General features: G+C 42.5%; 1 protein-coding gene across 3 annotated transcripts in view; it reads right to left on the bottom strand.

The window, feature by feature from the left end:
* RUNX1 (RUNX family transcription factor 1) overlaps positions 1–23,817 on the bottom strand; it is a 174,455-nt gene that overhangs the window by 33,890 nt on the left and 116,748 nt on the right. For 2 of the 3 annotated variants that reach the window (XM_071753572.1, XM_071753562.1), the window contains exons 5-6: positions 21,966–22,070; positions 3,510–3,701 (exon numbers count right to left, since the gene is read on the bottom strand). In XM_071753572.1, coding sequence (XP_071609673.1) covers positions 3,510–3,701; positions 21,966–22,070 — 297 coding nt within the window. The remainder of the gene's footprint in view (positions 1–3,509; positions 3,702–21,965; positions 22,071–23,817) is intronic. The other variant, XM_071753583.1, reaches the window with a different exon arrangement.

The following is a 23,817-nucleotide window of genomic DNA, read 5'->3' as shown; positions in this document are numbered from 1 at the left end:
TCTTGCTAATTCAAAGAGCTGATCTTTAAATGATTTCTCTCGCTTTGCTATCGGTGCTCACTCTGCTGCTTCGCTTAAAGATCTGTCAGCAGTTTTATTACAGCCTCTTGTTTCCAGGGATTTTAGACATGGTCGTAAAAGAGTGGTCCCAGCTGAAACTTAACATATAAGGTTACAAAATTTAAAAAAAAAAGCAAAAAAAAAAAAAAAAAAAAAAGCAGGCAAGCAAGCTCAGATATTTTTAAGGCTGTAAAAGCATGAGAAGAACCAGAAGCATGTAGTTTAAATTGATTGAATGATTATTATTAATATTATTATTAATATTCTTAGCCTGATGAATTACACTTTTGAAATATTTCTACCGGACCAGAAATAAAATAATACTGTAAATAAACCATATAAATTCATGTTCATGTAAACCTTGAATTACAGAACTCCTCTGGTTAATGTTAACCACTGTAAAATCAGTATTTGTTATCAGGTTCAGGCTGGTGTTGGGAGAAATTCAACCATAGATATAGATAGATATATTTATAGTTATTATATATATAAATTTAAATGCTCATCAGGGGCCTTACTTGAACTTTCCTAAACAACAAGCCAGAACAGCTCGCATGGTCTATTTTCTATTCCTCTCCATACAAAGGAAGGGGTGAGTTAAGGTTGAAGTGTTGGCTGGGTTTGGAGCTTTAACTGAATTTCCTTACTCTGTGTGTATAGGTCAAATCCTTTGATATTACACGCTTGGTACTGGCACAAAGTAATCTTTCAACTTAAACCATGTGTGATTTTAAACCATGTGGTGGAAGATTTTTCTCCCTTCTGTTCCCCTTCGGTCTGTGAATTGGCTATGGTTAGATTTTTTTAATGAACAGGTGTACTTTCTCCCTCCTTGTGATATGAAAGAAGCATAAAACTCGATTATAGCAATTTATGGTCTCTTAACTTGCTTGGACTTGTATCCATGACACAAGCAGCTTTATGCTCAAATTCAAGACTTGGTAAAATAGGAAGTTAAAATTAACCTCAATTCTTTTATAGATGAAAACCTCAACAAATAAACAGTGGTTTAGTGGCATGGCAACCTGCCCCTTTAAATGCAAGAACTAGACTGAGATGTCTATTTTGAGTAACTTTTGGTTTTTTTTAAAAAAAAAGATAATTGGACTTGGATTAGTAGAATAGTAAGTAGCCTGTGATTCATACCGGTGTGAGTTAAAGCAAAGCTTAATGCTACTACTTGGAAGTTAGAAATGTATGGGCCTTCATGTCTTATTTTAAACTTTTGTAAAAAGCACTCTGTACTCTCTTCAGAGTTTCAGTGTTTCAGGATGCAAAGATGTGCAGATAGGTATAGCAATGCTATGGAAAAGGTCAGAAGTGTTTTATGGTTTGGGGGAGATGTGTTCTGAAATGCAGTGCTTTTTATAAAAAAAAATAATATTTAAGATATATATATATATTATATAAGTAATAAGAATTACTACAGTTAAGGGAATCTGCCCAAAACCCAATCATCCTTCAAACAATGAGGCAAACTCATGGTGCTGAAGCTCCTTGCCTCTCTAGTCCTTTTCCCCTGCTCTGATAGCATGACCCTGAAAAGACAAGCCCCAGAAATGAAAAGGTGCCTGCAGCAGAGACAGTCCTAACTGAGGGAGGCTGCAGTTTGGGGCTTATTTTACTGATAGTGACTGCAAGCCTCAACAAGTTGCTCAATGGATAATGTGCACATTTTGGAGGCTGATGAAAAGGAGGATGGGGAGAAAAGCAGCCTGAGAGGTGACGAGGAAGAGGAGGGTATCAGTGAGGAGACACCAGCAGTTCAATTGCTATGGGTTTATGAGCTACATCCGCAGGTGAAATGCATTAAAATCTTGTTTGTAAAGAGCAAAGCAGAGGAGCCTCCTAAAACTATTTCTGGAGAGAGCAGCTGAATCCCTGGCTGAGCGTGGAAAGCCTGTCCCTCTGAAGTCGCACAAGCAAAGGACTTTCACAGGGAACCAGGGAAGAGGGGATACTTGATGTTAAACCCGATACTCTGCTAAGGATATAGAGTTCCCAAGAAGCTGAAGAATGCAAGTCTGCCACTGATACCTCCACCCACGTAACTGCTGGCTGCTGAGTAGCCATAATAATACGTGCGTTTTCTTTTATAGGAATGGAGCTGTGCGCAAGAGAAACCCAACCTGGTTTGCTCTGCAAAAAAAAAAAAAAAAAAAAAAAAACAACAAAAAAAAACACAAAACCAAAAAAAAAAAAAAGTGAGGGGACTGCCAAGGGTTTGGAGAGCTGCAGGATTGTATCCTTTGCCTGAGCTGACCTGGTGTGGCTCCAGGGAGGGAAGGTGCTGGGTGGTCCTTCCGACTGTCTTTCCGCCTGCCGCTTTCTACAGTACAGCACATGACAAGGTGTTGATTTATTTCCCAGGCTACTCAATAATGCCCACTTCTGCTCATGGGGAAGTCAGCGGGAGATTTGCAACCAATTTCACTAAGCCCAAGACCTTCCTAGGCCAGAGAATGAAAGGATGTAACGAGTGTTTGCCTTAGGTAAACAATAACTTTTTACACATGCAAAAAAAAGAGTACCCTGGTTTTAAAAATAAATGCTGAAGAAAACAACAACCCCACTTACTCCAATTTGCATTAACTATTTCTACCCAAAACCCAGCAGAAAACTTCAACTAAAGTCTTTTCCTTTAGGCTGGAAGAACAGAGAAAACCTCCATTAGGAACGGCACTCGGTAAACTAATACTGTCCTGCACCTTCCCTTTCAGTGCATCTCATTGTGTGTCTGCATTTTGATTCACGTTTTGCAAAACCATGAAACAGCTGATGGTTTAGTGACCTGATTCACTGCTCACCAAGTTCCAGCTAATCCCAGAGCTGGTTTTAGCAGGGACAGACTCAGCTCCAGCAGTAGCAGGTAAGATTCCAAGTTAGGTGACTTGGCTTCACTGGCATCATCCAAGCCTGAGTTTCAGAGGAAATCAGACTCCTGAGTCATTGTTTTGCAGGTTTTCATTCAAATAAAACCCACTGGATAACCACCAGCTACAGAAATATGCTCAAACCACCCTGCCCACATTCATGTCTTAGAACTAAGAGATCATCTTCAGGGTACAAAACACTCTGCAAAGCTTTCCTTGCTACTGCCTTCCTGGGAAAGGTCAAAGAAGGGCATTGTCTCATTCAAGCACCAAATCTAATTGATAAATACCATTGGGAAATACACCTACTCATAGAAAAAGGCATCTTGCATCTTTGCAAGAAAACAACAACTTTCATGACAGTATGGTTCTAACACAGATGAGGTTAACACTGTGAGCTGTACTGACGCTGTGAAGACAAGACAGTACGGACCCCTTAAAAGTTGTCAGGACTTTAGAAGTACAGACAGATGTTAGGAAGCTTCTCCTTTCACTCATCAAAAGCTCTCACTCATCAAAGGTGGCCAAGGAGAGTGCAGAAGAGATGGAGGGTCAGGGGGGCAATGAGGTACTTACCCTGAATCTGACTCTGAGGCTGAGGGTTAAAGGCAGTGGTGTGGTTCAAGGAGGCTCGTGGGTTGGGTGTGGGGGCTGGGTGGTGTGGGCTGACCCTCATGGCCGTACGACGCAACTGCTCCAGTTCACTCAGGCGCTCTGAAAAGGACAAGCTCCCGGGCTTTGTCTGCTCATCTATTTTCTGACGATGTCCTATTGTGGGAGGGGGGGAAAAAGATCAGAAAGTCTCACTGATATATGAGGTCTGTTGATTTTTTTTTTTTTTTTTAAATTAAAAAAAACCACCCTAAGCCCTCGTCCACTGCCAAAACACCTAATGAACTAGTGGCCATCTGAAATTAAATTGAATGCCTGGGAGACACCAACCAGTCATGCCTGATAAGCATATCATGGGGCAGCCCAAGACATGGCCTACTCTGAAGCACCAGATCTACTAACGATTGCAGTGCTTTCTTACACCTCTTGCTGTGAGAAGAAGTGTTCCTAACAGGAGGACTCTCTGTGGGGGTGCATGAGAAGAGGGAACATTGAGTGGCCCCTGTGCTAAACCTACACTGGAATAACACCTCAAAAATTCAACCCCAGCTTGTCATGAGGTAAAGTAATTAGGCAAGTAGCGTGGGACTATAAAACAACAAACCCAAAGAAATCACATTTTTTGATCCTTTAGCAACTGATTTACAGGCAAGAAAAAAGAGACACCAGAAGCTGGCAGGGTTGAAACTGCAGAGTAATGAAGTCTCTTAGTGACACTGTGAGCTTCCAAAAAATGAGGTCTCACCTGACATTCAGCTGTAAGGGAGCAGATGCTCACATTACACCATCAGCCAGTGCACAGAGGACTTGGCCATGACCATGTGGGAGTTAGGAGGTCCATTAGTCCCCAGGGCAGCTCTTGGAGCACAGTCCCCATGAAGCTTTCTTGCTATGGCCCTGAGAGGCTGGGAGGCTACGGGGAAGACACTGGAAAGGCTCAGCCCTAGTGCAGCGTGGGGGCTCATACAGATTCTGACAGAAGGGCTGAAAAATTTCATCACTGTCAAGACTCGTTTCAAGAGAAGCCTGAACTAGCAGCAGTGAGTGATATGTCAGGAACTAGGTAATGAATTTCTATCTGCTGCCTGTGGCTGCTCTCTGCTCTGGGGTACTTTGTGTGTCAACCTGTAAGCACAAAGTCTGCAGGCAGAGCATACAAGAGGGATGTCTCATCTACTGGAATGCTTGGTCTCCAGTAGGCATGATGAAAGCACAAATCTAAAACCTTTTTTTTCAGCCTCTTAAGAGCTAATCTGTTGTCACTAATCTGGTAACCACTTCCATGTCCATTTTTTTCCCAGTCCTATGAGATGTCCTTCAAAAGTGAGGTATCTTATCCTGGAAGGCTGCTGACACTATGCTCTTGGGCTGAAATGGAAACCACACCAAGCAGACTTGTTTGGGGAAATGTCTGAAATTGGATGGGTCTGTCACATTCCCAACCAGGTGAAATCCCTTTGATATTTTCTCCCCATCCCCAACAGGGCTTTTTCTTTTTAAAGATCACAGAAAACAGCCCTTCAGCAGAAAGCCCAAAAGCAGACTGTCTCTGGCACATGAGTTGTCCTTTCAAAGATGCTTTCTCCAAATGGAGGGCAAGATACAGGCTGAAATGAGTCTATGAGGACATACCCTGACCCCACCTGTATTCAATCAATGGAGTAGTATCCCAGCTCCAAAAATGTCATTTTCATACCTTTCTACCTCCTTTTGTCCCAAACCTAATCCCATTTCTGCATGTTGCATTTGCCTCAGGAAATGAGCTGCTTCACAAATCTTTGTGACTTACCCCTTCCCTTGGGACACTGTAACCCTGATGGGAATGTACATCAAATCTCTGGCCCAGAGATCAATTATCTTTTTTTCTACTTTCTCCGTGACTTTATACTTGCTTTCTGCAAGTGACTTCTCTCTCAACTCACAGCTACAGGAGTGAAAAAGAGTGGCACAAAATTCCTGAAAATAATCCACTGTGCCCTATTCCACACATCCTTGTAGTATTTAAAACATAAACTTTCATAAACATCCAGCTTTCAATTTTAAGTATCAGTGAATAAGCAGCATAAGGTCTCTGAAGAGCTCTGTATGCCCCTAACTCTACAGAGCACTCTTTCAAGCCACCCTAACAGCTCAATCAAGACACAGGACCATTTTATGCACTAAAAGGAAAAAGTGCATTTAAAAGCCATTCCCAGTAGCTGCAATTCTAAAATTAAATTTTATAACGTATAATATGGTTCCAAATCTCAGTGGCTTGGTGTTTCTTCCTGTTGCCAGGCCCTTTGGCACAGCTTGAACTGCCTCAGATTCCACACTATGCTGTAAATTATCCCAAGAGGAGGGGAAAAATTAAACTATAAAAAGACATATTATATAGTAGCAGTTTCATCATTAAAGAGACCCATTAGGGTTTTCAAAAAAATAAAAAAATAAAAAAAAAAAAGGAGGGAAGTGGCTATGAAAGATTAAAAAGATTTTTCTCTGACATTCTTGTTGGTCAAGAGCAAAGGCTTCATTTGTCAGCAGTACAAAGCTGGATGCTGCCTCAAGCCTTGGGCTCCTGACCCTGGACTAAAATGCAAACATGCAGAGTCATACAACATGTGTAAAATACCTCATACATTTGGATTATTTTAAGCTTCATCACGCTAAACCCAGGGCTTGCAGAGCCAAGAGGCAGATCCCTCCAAATCCATCCCCCTGATGCAATTTATTCCAAATTTCAAACTCTGCTTTGGCATCTTCTTTGCTTTAAGTGAATGTACCTTTGCCAAGTTTGACCCCTTGCTACTCTTCCTTCTACTCCTACCTCCCTGGTGCTGCCTTCCCAGCATCCAGAGCCTTGCCTGCCTGGAATAAAAGCCAGCATGCCAGCAGCATTAGCTGGTGTGCTCACAGCTTCACATGGAGCTGAGCAGCTCCTCTGAAGCCCTTGAAGACAAGGGCTGAATTAAGGCCACTGAGGCAGGAACTAATTTTCCTGCTCTGAACCTAACTCAGGCACTAAATTTGTGTTGAGCTGGCACCTGACACCAGGCAGGGCAGACAAACCAGTGAGCAGACAGCATGCTGGGCAAATTAACCCAGGCACAGCATGTTCCTGAGGTCACCACGAGGCCTGGTTGCTGCCAGGCAATCCGAGGCAGCATCTCTACTTGTCTCTGCACTGTGCATCCACCAGGTGAAACTCCTGGAACCCTCCACCCAGCTCTGTTCTGGTCCATATAATCCTGTTGAATTTTGGGTGTCTCAGCTAGCAGCCTGATGCATGGGGCATCCTGCATAGTAGTCTGGGGGGACTAGTGGGGCATCACCACACCCAAGACCTGCCCATCCCTTGGGCTCCTGGAAATCCCACTTGTGTCCATACGTTAGGGTAGGAAAGATCAGAACCATCAGGTTTCTTCTCGGGGGAATTCTGCCACTGTTTTCACCCATGCATTATATTTTTTGGTAGAAACTATCTAGAATCAATGCCAGGCAATGCCAAGTTCAAGATGTAGCTCTAAAAGTGACTCTTCTCTACCTCCATCAGAAGAGCTATTTAACCTTTTCTCCCTTACTGACTGATGAAGGGAGCAGCACAGAACCTGTTTTGCACGACGGTCTGCAGCAGGAAGGTAAAGAACTGTGTCAGAAAAAAAAAATAGCAAATGTAAATTGTTTTCCCAAGTGACTATAAATGCACAGGCATTTGCCAGGGTGACTTGTATTTTTGTGTTTATTAGCTTTACTTTGAAGTTACCCTCTAAACACCTTGCTTAAAGAGCAGGCAAGTTATGCTCAGTTCACCCCGGTAAAGCCCAAGACTCTCATTATTCCCTTTTTATAGGTGGATAACTGAACAACAGAGAAATGAGGTGACTTCCCTGTGGTCATGCAGTGGCCCTGTGGCAGACACTCGCCTCCCAGCACAGCGTTGGTGACCACAAGCCCAGGCTTCCTCTTCACAGGAGAGCAGCGTGATGCAGGATGAAAAAGGGCAACAGGAAGGTGCTTGGAAACTGGTGAGGCTCTGCTGAGCCAGCAGTTTGGCCACGAGGATCATTCACCCATCTTTATGGACTTTATGGAAGTCAATCAAACATCCAGCTGTTGAATGAAGAAGACCTTGGCCCAGAGCTGGCAGAGAGAGCTGGCTTGCCATGACACAGCACTGCTGTCCTCTTTCCCTCCCCATATCCCCATGCTTTTAGTCAGGCATCAATTTGCAGGTACCAGCAGAAGAAATAAAAGGGTTGCAATTTTTTTTTTTTGCCTTGGGTTGCAGGGTCACTGTCTGAGATGCTGGAATAAGTAGGACATCCAGCAACTTGGCTAAACCACAGGGTTTGGTGGGGGGTTGGATGGTTTTTTTCTTTATCCTTTTCAAATACTGTCTCAGTAAGGTCAGGCAGATTTTAATTTTTTTTTAAAATGTATAATATTAAACATGGAGGACATGAAAAAACATTAGCTTTTTTGATACTCTTACAGCAATGCAACATGAAAGTACTTTCCCTCTTAATGGGAGGAAAATGCAGTTTTATAGACTTCAAGAGACTGTGGAGCACTCAGCTTGGCTCACGGCCATCTGGTTGGAGGTCTGGATGTGGAAATGACAAGAAAAATGTGCCTTGGCCACCCCCATTTTTGTGCACACCAGGCAGTCATTGGAAAAGTTTGCTTGGTTTGGGTTTCACACCACTTCTGGTCCTGTGGACACTCAAGGCTGCCTTCAGGTGTAGAGAAAGAAACATGTCTCCTATTGCCTACCTTTAAATCTACTTTTTACACGTGTCACTAGATGTCTTCCAGGTTCAGTGGGGGAGAAGCAGGTAAAAGAGAGGCTGAGGAAAGGCATTGCTACTCTCATTCTGCCAGCTGAAGCTACCAAAATTCCTGTGGGTACATACCCAGGACCTTTTTACAAGTAAACACTGTTGGAATGGGTTAATGAAAGGTTTTTTCTCTGCTAATCAAGTCACGGGACAAGTATGCTCTTCTGTCATTTTCTCTCTTTTGCTCACAAATCTGATTATTTGGAGCTCATTTTAATACCCACAAAACATTTGTGCTTGGGGGACCAGGTGTTTGATGAAGACTCTGGCTCGTGGCTGCTGAGGCAGACCCAGGCAGAAATGCCACAGGTTTTCCTGGGTGTTATCCACAGGTTTTCTGCCCCAAATCATCAGGTTGCACTTACACGGGGAGTTTAATTAAGCAGAGCCCCTTCTCCCTGAAGGGAGTAGAATACCTCCCCCTCTCTTCTCTGTCTCCCCTTTTCCCAGATGGACTGGAGACTTTTCACATCTAAAAAATGGGTTATACACAGAAAAATCCAGCATCTGGCCAGACTTTGCCAAAACAGGGAGTTACTAATGAGACCTGAAGCGTTGGTTTAACAAAATCTGGCTGCTTTGGAACTGCATCAGACCTTGGTCCAAGCATCTCCTCTTTTCAGGGCTGTTTGTGTTCAGGGCTTTGGTTTGGCTCCAGGTCTAGCAGGGTAGAAAATAAGCCATGTGTCATTGTGTCTGGTTAATAAGGTGGTAAACATTGTTTTGTGCCATGGAGCTAAAATAAATCCAATTATTTTGTATGTAGTGAAGGATGAGAAGAAAATACATTCTTTCATATTATTCTAGGAAGTAAGTACACTATATTTAGTGCAAAAAAAATTTTAGGATAAACAAAAGTGGATTAAAACATAGTGGTTCTATATTACTACCAAGCAAATATTTGGAAACCAGTTATCCTGTCTGGAAAACTTTTTTTTTTATATATATAACAATAGAAATAGGGCCTCAATTGCATAAGCCAGTAGTAGTTTTCTATGTTCCAGATAAACCACTTATATAAAATATCTTGCACATAATTTTTCCTTGATTTTCTGTCTGCACAGAAGCAACTAGTATGAATTTTCTACACTGTCATTTGCTATGACTTCAAACAGACCTGACCCAGTGTGCAGATATGTGTGCCCATGCTTCGCATGTGGTTCTAATTGTTGTTATAAGGCAGCCCACAGGATTCTAGGAAGTCAGGCTTGAAATTAAAACCAATAGGAACCGTGGTTTCTTCTTCAGCCTCCATCACTTGGAAGAGAATTATATAGCACTCAAGCATTAGGAGGACTGGTAAAGGACAGCATCAGAACTCACCAACCTCTTGCAGAGTGTTAATGGTATAAAGTTAAAAGTTCCTAAAAAAGGAACCAGACACACCATCTTTTCTTTTTCCTCAGTTAAAAAAAAAAAAATAATTGCTGCAGTGAGGAAAAATAATGATGATGGGAGTCAGAACTTTGAGTAGACTCATGAGCAATTATTTTTTTTTTTCTGTTTTTCTTAAGCACTATACAACACAAGCCTTCTTTCCAGACAGAAGGAACATCATAGTAGACAGGATATTATGCTAAATGTTTTTTGTGCCGTGTCTGTAATTACCAGTGTTGGTCATCAGACCTGACCTGACCTTAGGCATGGGGTGCTGGGAAACTTGTGAACGAGGCTGGATATTACAACCAGGCTGATATCCAGCTGCCTTTTCGAAGCAGAATGCCAAGCACAGACAGACTGACACCGGGAAACCCTTCCAGATGCACATCTTCTATCATCTCCCTGGCAAACCTCACCCTTTCTGTGTCTCTGTGGAAAATTTTGTTTGTTACTCCAACTGCAGACAGACTAGATGTTTCGGGTATAATCCTTTGCTGAGCATTTAATTTTTCCACCAGGTGATCCAGTTTGGTTGTGTGTTGAAAAAGTGTCCAGTGATACCAACAAGGTACACACAGATTTACGTGGCAGGTTTGCTTCTTCTCTGAAAACTCCCTGCTTTGCCTGAAGGAATCCCCACTGGAACCCCCACTTGCACCTCCACTGGGGAGTTAGTTGCCCTGCTGCAATGACATGTACCCTGAGCAGATGGTGCTTTTTCTTCCTACCTCCTCTAACAGTAGTTAAACAATCTGTTGGCAGTGGGTTTTTTTTTTATTTCACATCTTTTTTTAAGCAGTGGGGTTTCTTTAAAAAAAAACAAAAGCACACATAAAAAAAGACATTATAGGTAGAGGAAAATTTTCAGCGAGAGTGAGGCACTGCTCTGGAACAACCAAGAGCAGGAGGGAGAGCCTGGATCAAGCTCCTCTTGCTGCTCTAATACTAGAAAAGAAACTTCTGTTTCCTATTTTCCAGGTGAGTGCCCTAATTGCAGTCTGAGAGCCTTTTCCACCACAGATTCACTATCCAGCTGCCTCAGGAGAGCTACAGCAGGGAATATTTCCAGGAAAAAGGATGAGCAGAGGCTGCTGGTTCCCCTTGCTCCATCCAGCATGCTGACTGCAAGACAACAACCTCCTCTGGGCTGGGTTCCTCCAGCTCTCTCCCTGCCTCCCGAGGAACTTATGAAAAACCTCACGTGTACCCTGAGATACCACAGCCAGAAAAAGCAATCTTGACAGACTTTGCAAGGCAAGCTTCCTCCACCCCCAGCTCTGCTAGTAGGGCCTGTGCTGTACTAACTGTAATGCATAAATGTATTCCCACTTAAAACACAAATATTCTGCTTTCTATGGAACCACCAAAGCTTTTGATGAATGTGACATATGTGTGTCCTCCATTTCTGCTGTGGAGTTGCAATTATTCTGTGGGTTCACCCCTGGAATTAGGTCATCGCAGTGAAGTAAAAGTAAGGGAACTGAGCATCGGGAGTTCAGAGGGAAGAAGTTGTCCACAAAAGTTAAATGAGTCTGCAAAATTATACCCTTGGTTTCTTTTCCCTTTCCCTCATGTCAATGTATATACTTTAAAAATACTGACTCCTTGACAAAGTTTGAATGACTCCCAACTAAAGCATCGCAGTGCCAAAAGCCTCTTTTGTTTCTTTATAGTTTGCATCTTCCCACACGTACAAACTGCCATAAGAATACCCTCCAGCCATGGGCTGAGACATCATAGTTGAAGATATGTATGAAAGAGTAGGTGCAGAATGAGACACAACCAGCCAGCCAACAGCTCCGCAAGCAACCAAGAAAAATACAGGCACAAAGGGGCAACTCTGTCCAAAGAAAAGCTGCAGAAACACAAAACTCAGGCTCCGAGGTCTGAGCCTCCATTTGAGCAGCCCCTGGGAGCAGGTTGTCTCTCTGCTAAGTACAGGGGAGCAGGCTTCTAATTCAGGCACCTTAATCACATGTGTAAGCTTAGGTGGGGTAAATCTGGACCTCCCCCCTCAGCCTGAGTGGGATAAGCAAGGCATGATGGCCTTAGAAACCTTTTCAGTGCCTCTGAGAGGACAAACAAGTGGGAAAGTGAGTTGCACAAACAACATGGTATTGGAAGTCAGAGAAATACCTTAGACAGAAATCCATTTCATCACTACACCAAAATATCCCTGGGCAGTGAAAGGTCTCCATCATTCAGGCTCAGAGAGAGTTGAACAAGGGATTGCAACTTAAAGGTCAAGTACTGCAGCTCACTGTTTATGTAAACCAGGAGACTTTGGCAACACAAAAGTAAATTTACTCCACATGGATACTGACCATTCAGACCTTGAAAACCTGTAAAAAACTTCACTCCTGTCCAAAAAAAGCATATAGATGGCCATGTGCTTCCTTTGAACGAAAGGCATTTGCTTTTACCAAGTCCGTGACTGGTGTTTTTACACAATAGTTGAAAATACCTGTTTTTCCAAAGATATTACTTTGGATATTTTAATCTGTAGGTTACTAGGCAGTCCTGCCTCTGTACTAATGCTCCATTGTGCCTACACAGGACTGCAGTTCACTGAAAGCTCATAAATTTCATGTGGTTCTGCCTAGTCTTTATTTTAGGTTCTTGAACCATTTTTTGCTTTCCTCATTTTCTTTGCAGCTGCAGAGAGATATAGTAAGCTACTGTATAGCATTTTGAAAGCAGGGCCTCTGAGAAGTTTCCACACTGCATACAAGCAGGTTATTCTTTGGCTTGTTTTCTTTGGCTTGGTGTTAGCAGTGCAGAATGAGTCAAACAGTATTAACTTTCAAGAGGGAAGTGGTGTGGTCAACCAAAACTGTTTGTGGCTAGATTGCAAAGATAGGTAGAACAGGTAATGAAGAACAGCCCATAATGCAGGGTGTAGGTAGGAGAGGCAGACAGACTCAGACAAACAGAATCCTTAATAATTAAATCAACACTGTCACCTAAATTTTTCTGCAGCTTTATGTGCTAAGGTTATGACACAGCCTGGCTTTTCTGGGCTGGTCAGCCTTGAGAAGGTGGCCTGATGCATGTCAAGCTTAATGGTCTCAAACTACAGCACCCTGCAAAGGAAGAATAAAGGTCAGGTGCTATTTTAAAAAAAAAAAAAAAGTCAACTTTTCATTTGTGGCTGATTAAATTCTTTCTCGTGTCTCCTCCCATTTTTACAGGCTGTTCCTTATCTGTTCCATGATTAAAGAAGGCAAGGGAGACATTCCCATCCTTCCCTCTCTTTAGGATGTCTTTCAGTTATTAACAAGCACATCATGCCCTCATATAATAGACAACTCCTTCTCTTACAATTATGAGAAGATGAGTTGAGATGGCCTCTCCCAGGCATTGTTCTCCCACACGCTTTCCAAGGACCTGTGCAGCACTGACATAGCCTGACCAAGATTTATCATTAACACTAATAGACAATACATTTACTCATTACAATTACCAGCTGCAGTGGATGAGAAAAGAGAAAGGGCACAAATGGAGATGCAGAGCAAAAGTCCTTTCTGCATTCTTCACAATAGGTGACAGGGGTTGAAGCAAAAATTCACAGTGTTTTCTTATGGGCCTACAAGGAGGAAACTGCTGCACCTTCTGATAATCCAGGGCAGGCAAAACTGAGAGAGATTACAGTGCAGATGGATTTTCACTCCTTCTAGTTATATTCCAAGAAGGAAATAGGGTTGTTCATCGCAAGTGCCACGTGTATTCTTTCAGTAAACCCATAAGTAAGGCAGTCTTAAAAGCCAGAGGCTTCAGAAAAGATCTGTACTGTCATTTTATTCGCTGTTTGGCAAACGGGAGCACCTGACCACTCCAGACAGGGTGGAAGTTTCCCTCTCCCTTCCCCCAGCTCCCTTAGGAGCCGGAGGAAGAGACGTCCCTCTCTCCCGCCTCTTGCAAAGAGCAGGCTGAAGGAAGCAGCTTGCAGAGGGTGTGTGCAATAGGGTCCTAATGCCATCCCTGAAGGAAACCTTCATCTGCCAGCAGTGAAGTAGGCATTCAGGGGTGAACCCTGGAGGGGACAGAGGGACTGTTGACCACCAACCCAGCTTTGCTAGATAACCTCCTTCTAGACAGTGTAGGGTTGCCTACACACTAGGCAGGTACAATGTGGGATTTGAACTACAAGTCCATCCTTCCCCAGCTCATGCAAAGCCCCAGCAGCCACTTCTAACCATCTGTACACTCAGATTCAATGACTGCCATTCAAAAGGGCAGCTTTGCTGAAGAAACATGATAGATGAAGGACCAGGCTCAGAAATCTATGATTCAGACCACCACCATCTAACTTCACTGGAAAGCTACTCGGAATGTCAGTGAACCAGGGTCTTCAGTGGGGACCAGAACATAGTCACATCCCTTATGGCCAACCCTTTTGCCAGCACCCTCTTGCCAGGGTGCTGTCTATTAATGTTTTTCTTTACACACAAAATACAAGTGGCATCTATGTAGTCTTTTTTTTGCGTTCCTATGGAAAATACTCCCCCTTCTCAACAGACGTGTTCACCATAGCTTAGAAGATACAAGTTCTTTGAAGGTAAGAGCAGTTGACAGGAGAAATTCATACCTACTGACTACTTAGGAAGCATTTTCGGAACAAATATGCATTCACCTAACTCTCCTCTTTGTCACAGAGTACATGATTTCAGCAGAGCTAGACTGAGGTTTTCTGTTCCTTGAAACTCCCACCATGTAAATATAGGTATACACTTAAAAATATTCACCACAGTCGTTGTAGCTGCTCAAACACTATGCAATAAAATAATGAATATTAAGTGGGAAAAAAATGTTGATAAAGAAGGAAAAAAGTGAAATAAGCAAAAAATAACTATCTACTTGTTGTGTCTAAAATCCCACTAAAACAAAATGGGATCAAGTCTCAGAAAGATGTGTGAGATTAAACGATTCAAAAAAGGAGCTGAAATAATTTCTATGGGACTGGGCCAGTCATAGCCCTGTTCCTGCCCACACTGCAGCAACTCTGATTTCCTGTTTGCCTGCTTTATGCAAGGAAGTAGCTTCTCCCGTCAACACTTCTGTGTGTCTTTAAACAAACGGCCAAACAACTAGGCAAGCAAATATTTTTGAGTTACTGCACTCCCAGAAAAGCAGTTTTGACACAAGACTTCATATTGCACATAGCTGACAATTTTACTGAATTAAAATTACATAGTCCCCACATCACATCACCCAACATCAACTCTCCTCACTGACACAGAAGTGAGACTGATAAATGCCAGGGAAAATGATCTTGTTCCACATTTTCCATATGGAAAAGAAGCATCTGCACCATGAAACCTCAAGGGTGCTGGTATTAAAAGCCTATTGAGGTCCTACCTATTGAGTAGGAAAAAAAAGATTCCTACATATACACATATATATCTACATCTAAATTTCATAATCCTTTGTATATCTGGTGGAGAACAATCAGCACTGTTTTTTTGGAGCTGTGGGTAGCAGCAGTAGCTGAAGTCCATTTGAAGGCAGTTGAAGGCAGATCTTGCCTGGACCTTGCCATCACTGAGGGGTTTTTGCTCCTGGTTAGTCACAGCAGCTACACATTGGTAGCTTTTACTGGTCTTTTCAGCTCATGGGCAGTGTGCCTGCTGGTACATCTGTATGATTTCCAGTCTGAAACTACTTGAGAACAGGGGCTTTGCTTCAGGTTCCTGCTGTCAGTGAAAGCCCCTCAGGGTGGCCAGGTGAGGGGACTCTGAGACCTCAGCCAAGGGGTGGTGATTTGCCAGCCCTGCCAGCCACTGTGAGGGGGCAGAGAAGAGCCCTGCCAAGCAGCTTGGATGTGGGGCACTGGGAGATCTTTCTGACTCAAAGGGGACCTGAGAGCTCCAGAGATACCTGTAGATGCTCTGAAGAATTGACTGCACCCAGGCACACCACTTCTGGTCCATTCTGCAGCCAAACATTTAACTCCCAGTGTCAGGTGGTCCTCTGCTGTGTGATGCTCCAGTGCTATGTGGTCCTGTGCTAAGCCAGAAGGCCCAGTGCTATTTTACTGGAATAATTCAGGCTGGCAGCGTGAAAGTGCGTGCCTAATGGGAACAGGCTGATTTCCCCCTCACTCTTCACTTTTCTTCAGAAAACACAAGCCACAAAGGGACAAACTGCTCTCTGCTCTTTTGCTCTTTGTGTACTTTCATTATGAAAAATGGGCTGGTGGCATGCACAGCTTTCACAGCAGGGGAAGACGTGCCCAACTGCAGCACGTACATTTTAGGCTGTTTTTTCCTTGATGCTCTGAGACCATAGCACTGGGATGGCTGCTTGGGGGCTGGTAAGACCATCCTGCCTGTTCAGAAACAGCTCTTTCAGTCTGCAAGCGTGTCCTTGCAGTAATGCACCATTTTATTCTAATGGATTCTATTGCTCTTCTTCATCTGTTTGTTGATGAGACACAGAGAGAAAGGAAATCAAGAGTCACCCCTTATCTACCCCTACCCATTGAGAGGCAGCAACGCATCAAGTCACGCTTTTATGAGTTTGAGCTAGCAATGTTTTGTAACTTCTCCCAGCTACCACACACTTGCACTTAACCATTGCATAAATTGATTACACATGTCCCCCAGAGTGCACTCATAATTTAAAGACTAGTCCCCCCATGTCAGTGTCACCCCGACAGCAGGACTTGGGGACACAAACACATAGGCACAGACTGGGCAGCGCACAACCATTGGCTTCTCTTGCAGCCCATCCCTTTCTTTTGTCTGTACGTGGTGTATTTAGATTGGAAGCAGTCACAGGGCAACTATCTTAGCCAAGATTTTTTAAAAACTGATGAGCAAAACTGGGTTGTGACACTGAGAGAGTGATGTGCTGTGGAGCACGCAGCTGGTGCCAGCAAAGGACGAAAAAGTCCTCATTGCTTTTCTGTTATACAGATAATCAACTTGTAAACGCCACCTTTTCCTCTACGTGTTTTCTGCTAAGCAATTTTTTAGGCACTGTAAGTCTCCAGGTGAATGGAAGTATTCAGCCACCAATTAAATTTATGTGGTGGGTCTATTGCAATGAAATGATTGTTTTTTTCCTGGGTTTCTAAACATTTTGTTGGTAAATGTTAGTCTCAGTTTCCCTAAGATGGAGGCACTTGCAGCAGAAAGCAAGCAAAAAATGAAAGCATTTAGTATTACTTCAGCTCACTGATATGAAAACGGTTTTTTCTGAGAACGATTTGGCTTTTTCTTGCATGAAAGGCTGAAGGTAGAAGCGATGTAAAACCTCCAGAGGAATCACCTCTCCCCATCCTGGCATTTGCAGAGCTTTCTTTGCTTCTGTCATGGGACAGACCCTTTACAGGCTCTGCCCACTCTCCTCCCAGAGACTGCTCTGGGATTCTGAGATCTGTGGGCTCTTAATCTCCACCATCCTTGGGGATTCCCTAAAAAAGGCCTCAGGACAGACAATGGGGCATTTAAAGTTTTCCTTCAGAACAGCTACAGGCCATGGACTTTCCTTCAGCCTTACAAGTGAGACAAGATCACTACAGATCAGGGTCCAAGGGTGTCCTTAATTGTGGCTGACCAAAGGTGTACCTGAGTCCACCTTCCCCTGATAACTTTACCAGGAGGCAAAAGGAAATTTTCATTTTTAAAAAGCTGTTCCTTGGGCCAGTAGTTTTTTAAGCTCCTTCTCAAATCCTGCTCAGCAATATTCTCCCTCTCCCTGCTCCTCAGCATCCCATCTTTTGCTAGAAGGATGCCAAAAAAGTATTTGGGAAAACCACATATCCAATACGGGATAATGACATTTAATGCCCAGCTTAATCTTAGTCTCAGGGCCTACTGGGGCTAAATCCATGTAACCTTTTAATTTTGCAGAATTTTCAGGCACCTGGTCTGTTAGTGTATTTTTCAGAGCTATGTGGATTAAAACAATTCAATGAAAAAACAGAAAGAAGCAGTTAAAAGAAGAAAAACCTAATTTTTCAGCAGATGTACACAGTAGGTCAAATGGCCTAAGGGAAATATTTAATTTAAGAGTCATACTATTTCTACCAAGTTTCCTAACCAAAAGTATTTTCAGCAGGAGCACTACTCTTGATCTGGTTACTGCTAATATTTCCCCCATGGACTTAGCTCATAAAAACATAAATTGCTTTATGAATCATAGAAGTTGGAGAAGAAAATGATGGGTTAGGTCAACTTGCCCTTCTCCATGACAGTGCAGTGTTATTTCTTTTTATATATTTTAAAAAAATAATTTACTGGAGAATGAAAATGTTAAGTTCAAAAGAGTTTAAAAAGTACATAATGAAAGCAGTGGAGGAAGTGCCAGATTCTTAAGTACCTTGGTTCTCCCTACAAGCCATGACATTTGATGAGAAATATCTGGAGAGGCACAGCCAGAAAGTCAACGGCAGAAGAAGGACAGATGTCTAAGTCCTGTGCATAAATAATTATCATAGTTGTAAGTGCAAATTCTGTAGTTCCATAGGCAAATATGGTGCTAGGCAAAGGCTTGCCCATCACAATAACAATGACCAAATTTACAATGGGACATGCAAGACCCAAATTCTGCAGGCCTTTGTGTGGAGTGAAAGTGGCACATGTGACAATACACATTGTGTTATGGTCACCTGTTGTAACATCTCCACACATCCCACTAAGCCAAAAGCCTGTGCTTTGCACATTTGCTTTTAGAGACTTTGGTTTGAGTATTTTCCTGTTTTCCAAAAATGGCTTCAAATCCTGCTTTGTATTACCTTTTGAAGTTTTTTCCCCCCAGCATGTCTGGTTGAAGAGACTGTCCTTTTGCATTAAAAAAACCAAAACACTTTGAGAACTCATCTAATTCTGGCTCAGAAACTGCTCTTGATCCAACTTCCTCTAAAGTCATAAGAAAGTTTTTGTTATTTCTTAAGTCAATTAATCTTAAACATTTTTAAAAAGAGGTATAATGTTCTGCAATGTTCATTAGAAATTGTCCTGGTGTGAAGTTCTGACTTTTGTTTCAGATGGTCTTCATCCTCAGAAATGTTCCCTTACCTTCCCACATTTTTCACAGAGAATGAAGGCACTCACTAGAATTCACACCATCTGAGAGACATTATAAACATAAATTAATCAAAAACTGTTGCTAGAGTTAGATTTGGACTTCAGAGTGTTTTTTTCTAGATCTCTGGAGTATTCGATTTTGTTCCCATTACTGTCTTGCACAGATTTCTTCTGAATCTTAGAGCATCTTCAAAAACACATCTCAGTATTTCTGTAATTCCTTTAGCTCAAATGAGTGAGTCATGGATCTGTAAGCCTCGACGTTCCCAAATATACATTACTGAAACAAGAAACAGAATCTAGCAGGTTTTATTTTGATTCGAGCCTCAATACAAGAAGGCCAATATCATCTTAAATCCCTCCAGTACTCTGCACACATGTTTTGATAGGTCTTACTGCAAATCTTGTACGTGAGTTTGCCCAGGTAACAGCCCTGCAATCTGTTTTTGTACAGGCTGCACATGTAACTGATCCAATTGAACCAATGCACTACAGGATACACCCACTGAGCAAGAGCATAGAAAAATAAACATATAGCCCTAACGTGCCAGAGCTGCCTCAGAATGGAGAATGCACCTTCACAGCCCACGGTGTGGCTCTTCAGGCCAATCCATATCTTGGTCAAACTACGTATAAAGAGGAAAGAAGGTACCAGACTGATGGCAGCTGCTGCTGTGTTTCAGAAACCCTTGGTGAGACATCAAACTAGGGGAATTTGCAGCCCACTTAAAATAAAAGGAGCATTATCCCATCTATGCTGCATCACAAATGACTTGGTGATAAAAGGAACTGGGCATTCCTACTGAGGAGGGAGCCTGACCTCTTCTCCTGACACACACAAAGCCACCTCCGTGATGCAGCTGGTTTGCCCGCAAGTGAGTGAAATGATTTACAAGGAAGCTTTTACATACATTTGAGTAGGGAAGATATGTACGTTGCTTCAGCATGTAATCTATCTCTAGTTCCCTTTTAAAACGTAGAATCTTATTAAATATTAACTATTATGCCAACTGAAAAATTGATTTAAAACAGTAGGTATGCCTGCAGGATGATTTTGTTTCTTACCATTCTAGCAGACTCATATTCAAAAAGTTAATTTGTTGTCTGCAAACCGTGAACATGCCCAGGTAACTGCATATGCAAATTTGGATCTTGCATATACAAATATCTTTTTTTAATATGCACAGCTGCCTGGTTCACCAGGGATACTTTTCAGGGACAAGTGAACCACAATTTAAAAAACAAAACTAAACAGAACAAAACAGTAGACTAAGTAAGAAACTTTACCCTGATAGGAGTATTTGTTTTAAAATCTAGACACAAATCCAAAAAATATAGGTCAGATTTTTCCCAAAATGCATGCAGCATCATCATGCAGCTCAGGCAAATGAAGGCTCAAGAAGAAAATGCACAGTCAAGACATGAGTTTTCTAAGGTATTTTAGTTGAAGTTTCAAACCTTTAATTTCTTCCCTCTTGAAGTTAAGCAATTCTGAGCTGTACATCTCATTCTCTAGTGGGTGTTTGAATCCTGCTGCTCTCTTCTCCTGGGATAATTCCACTTAAGCAACAGCCAGAACTCCTGCCAAGTGTGTGCAAGGAGCTCAAGAAACTAACCACAAACCTCGATTTACATCAGGGCATTTCGATAAAAATATGAAAATGCCCCATTTGGGCTAGTGACTGAGGTTAACCATTGCCTGTGGTAATAGGCACCACATATGCTGCAGAAGTATCTGTACCTGCAGATCTTCTCCACCCTCACTCACTTCATCCCGCAGAAAAAACAGCCTGTTTTCACCACCTGAGCAAAACAGCTAGGCAGTATGAAAGGTATGGGTATTCCCCTGGAGATATCAAACCATTTATCTCCTCCTTTTACCTAATTCTTATAAAAAAAAAAAAAAAAAAAAAAGAGGAGAAAAGAGGAAAGACTGGATATCTGTGAAAATAGGTATTCCTAAGCAATCTGCACTATCAGTACAGGATTGTGGATGAGGTTCTAGAAAGCAGTTCCTCAGAAAAGGACTTGGAGGTGTTGGTGGATGAAAAGCTGGACATGAGCAAACAGTGCATGCTTGCAGCCCAGAAGGTCACCTGCATCCTGGGCTGCATCAAAAAAAGTGGGCCAGCAGATCAAGAGAGGTGATTCTGCCACTTTGCTCTGCTCTGGTGAGACTTCACCTGGAGTATTGCATCCAGCTCTGGAGCCCTTAATACAGGAAGGACATGGACCTGATGGAGTGGGTCCAAAGGAGGGTTATGAAAATGACAAGGGGGCTGGAACACCTCTCCTGTGAAGAAGCTCTGAGGGAGCTGGGGTTGTTCTGCCTGGAGATAAGAAAGCTCCAGGGAGACCCAATAGTGACCTTCCAGTACCTGAAGGGGCCTACAGGAAGGCTGGAGAGGGATTGTTTGCAAAGGCCTGCAGTGGTGATATGAGGGGCAATGGTTTTAAATTAGAGAAGAGTAGATTTAGATTGGATGTTAGAAAAAAATTCTTTACCATGACAGTAGTAGAAAAATGAAGATGTTGCCCAGGGAGGTAGTTGAGGCCTCATCCGTGGAGATATTCAAGGTGAGGTTTGACAAGGCTCTGAGCAACCTGATCTAGCTGAGGGTGTCCCTGCTTACTGCAGGGGAGCTGGACTACATGGACTTTAGAGGCCCCTTCCAACCTAAATTATTCTATGATTCTAAGTTACACGATAATATGATGTACAGTGAACTCTACAAGGCAATAACCAGGTGTCCTCTCTCAAGCATTTATTTATTTTTGCAGGGTGCCTGAGCTTGGAAAGGTAAATCAATGAGGTATTGGTTTCCAGTGCTTTAAAATCCTCTTAACATCTGAAAAGCAAGACTAGCAAGAACTGATGCATAAGGTATACACTGCCCACCTTTTACCAGCATCCCTTTTTGTCAGCTTTTGGGTATGATCCAAGACATCCCTGGGTAGGTACATTAGAAATGCAATCCAAGTCATATTCTAGAGAAGCTGGACATCCGTAAAAAATGAGGCTTCAGGAAGACATAATTAAAGCCATTCATAGAACAGCCTTGATTGAAAACATACCCATTGCTCCACATGAACTGGATATTGATGCATTTCACCAGGATGCTGGTGGCAAACCCTTATACAAAACCATCAACCTGACCTTCTGCAAATGCTGTTGTTAGCTGACTTACTTCTGGGTTCACGAGGTCCGTCCACTGTTATCTTGATGGCCCTGTGGTATGTGGCTACTTGGGGTGGGTTTGTGAAGACCGTGATAGTCAGCGTGAAGCTTTTCCCTGCAACAGGAAAAAATATGTTACTGAGTACATATGTCGAGAAAAGGTGTAGTCCCCATCTCAGATAGCACTCAAACACACCAAATGGCACTAGAACACTTTAGCTGTTTGTATCTGAAGATAGATAAGGGCCCAGAGAGTGGGATGTATATAACCTCACAACTGCCTGGTGCTGGATCCATTCCCTCCGTGGCAACAGCTCAAAGATTTCAGAAAAAAAAAAAAATAATTTATATTTAAATGATCTACACTTTGTTTGTAAAAAACAGGAGGTTACCCCTAACATTTAGAGTTTATCTGATCTACATGACGACCGGTACGTTATCTGTACTTTCTAAAGGGTGTTCAGTGAGGCTTAGAAATTGTGGCTGACTCTTCCAAAACTGCCACGGGAATGTGATCAACAGTTCTTGTTAAAATTAAAGAGAAGTAGGTGCTCAGATCCCCTAGGCAGATCATAAAATCCCACGCTTTATGGTTGAAGTTAGCATTAGATCAATTCCATACTGTCAATCCAAACCCTTTAAAAATGATCTGCTACAATCTGCTAATCCAAGAAACAAGGGAATGGGAAAAATGAAAGAGAACTGTACAGCTTGTCTACAGAGCATGAAAACATTTTATGGAGACATAGCAGGGCATTATGCTTATTTTCTCCAAGAAAACTTAGTTTCAACAAGAAAACTGTGAAGACATTTTCAAAATTGTTATGTGCATGCCACAGCCTTAAATTGAGAAAAGGACTCTGACTTGTTTTCATGGCTGTTGAGGAGGGTTTCATATCCCCTTGTGACTGCAATGCCTTCACATCCTGCTACCCCTGGACTTACTTTTGGCCAAGCATTTACTTCAGGCATTTTTTAAATAACAACAGTAAAATTCTCCATCTTTGGTAAGACCTCATAGATGCATTCATTATGGCTTTGGCCTGGCCAACAATAAAAGCATTGCCCGTCAGCAGGTTTAGCATAGTTATCTCAGCATCACAGAGGACTCAGATACTGACAGGAATCTTTGTTATCAGAAAGAGACATCAAGGGACATCACCCCAAGTTAGATAACCAGGAACTGTTGTAAGAAAATTGAGGTTCTCCTCCTTTGGGCATATGCTGTGTGAGCTTTCCCATACTGATCTGCCTGCTTCATTTTATCACTTGGCTCCAGCCCTCCTCAGCGCTGAGTTTTTTCCCTTCTAAGACTTCCCATTATTATTGTTTGCTTCATTTATCTGTATAAATTAATATAAATTTAGATATAAATGTAAATACAATGCTTGCCTCTAGCAAAAATGTTCCCCTCCTCCCTGTGTGCATTTACTTGCCATTCAATACTTCTCTTAATGCAGTTCCTACTTTGGCACTAATGGTCTGCATCCACATCACAGCACACACACACACACACAGAGCTGTTACTGGAAACTGTCCTCATCACAGCCCTGTGAATTAGGGAGGTATTCTCCCCACTCTGCTGATGAGGAACTGTGGGGAGATAAAGTGCCTTGGCCAAGATCTCACAGGAAGCCTGAGGCCAACGCTGCTAACCACTCTGGCTGCTGCACCTAAATCCAACTATAATCCTGAATCACAGCCCTGACAAAACAGAACCTGAAACACAAGCCTCGTAAATCCCAGGCCAGTGTCCTCCCACCTCCACATCCTCACTAGAAAGCAACACCTGAGACTGAAAGAATTGCAACAGAAGTAAAAAACTTCCTGTCTGTGGGCTTTTGGCCTTCAGTTCTTGGGTC

The sequence above is a fragment of the Heliangelus exortis genome, chromosome 1, assembly GCF_036169615.1.
Source record: "Heliangelus exortis chromosome 1, bHelExo1.hap1, whole genome shotgun sequence".
Lineage (NCBI taxonomy): Eukaryota > Metazoa > Chordata > Aves > Apodiformes > Trochilidae > Heliangelus > Heliangelus exortis.
The sequence above is the reverse complement of the archived record's forward strand: the minus strand, read 5'-3'. Positions and strand labels throughout refer to the sequence as shown.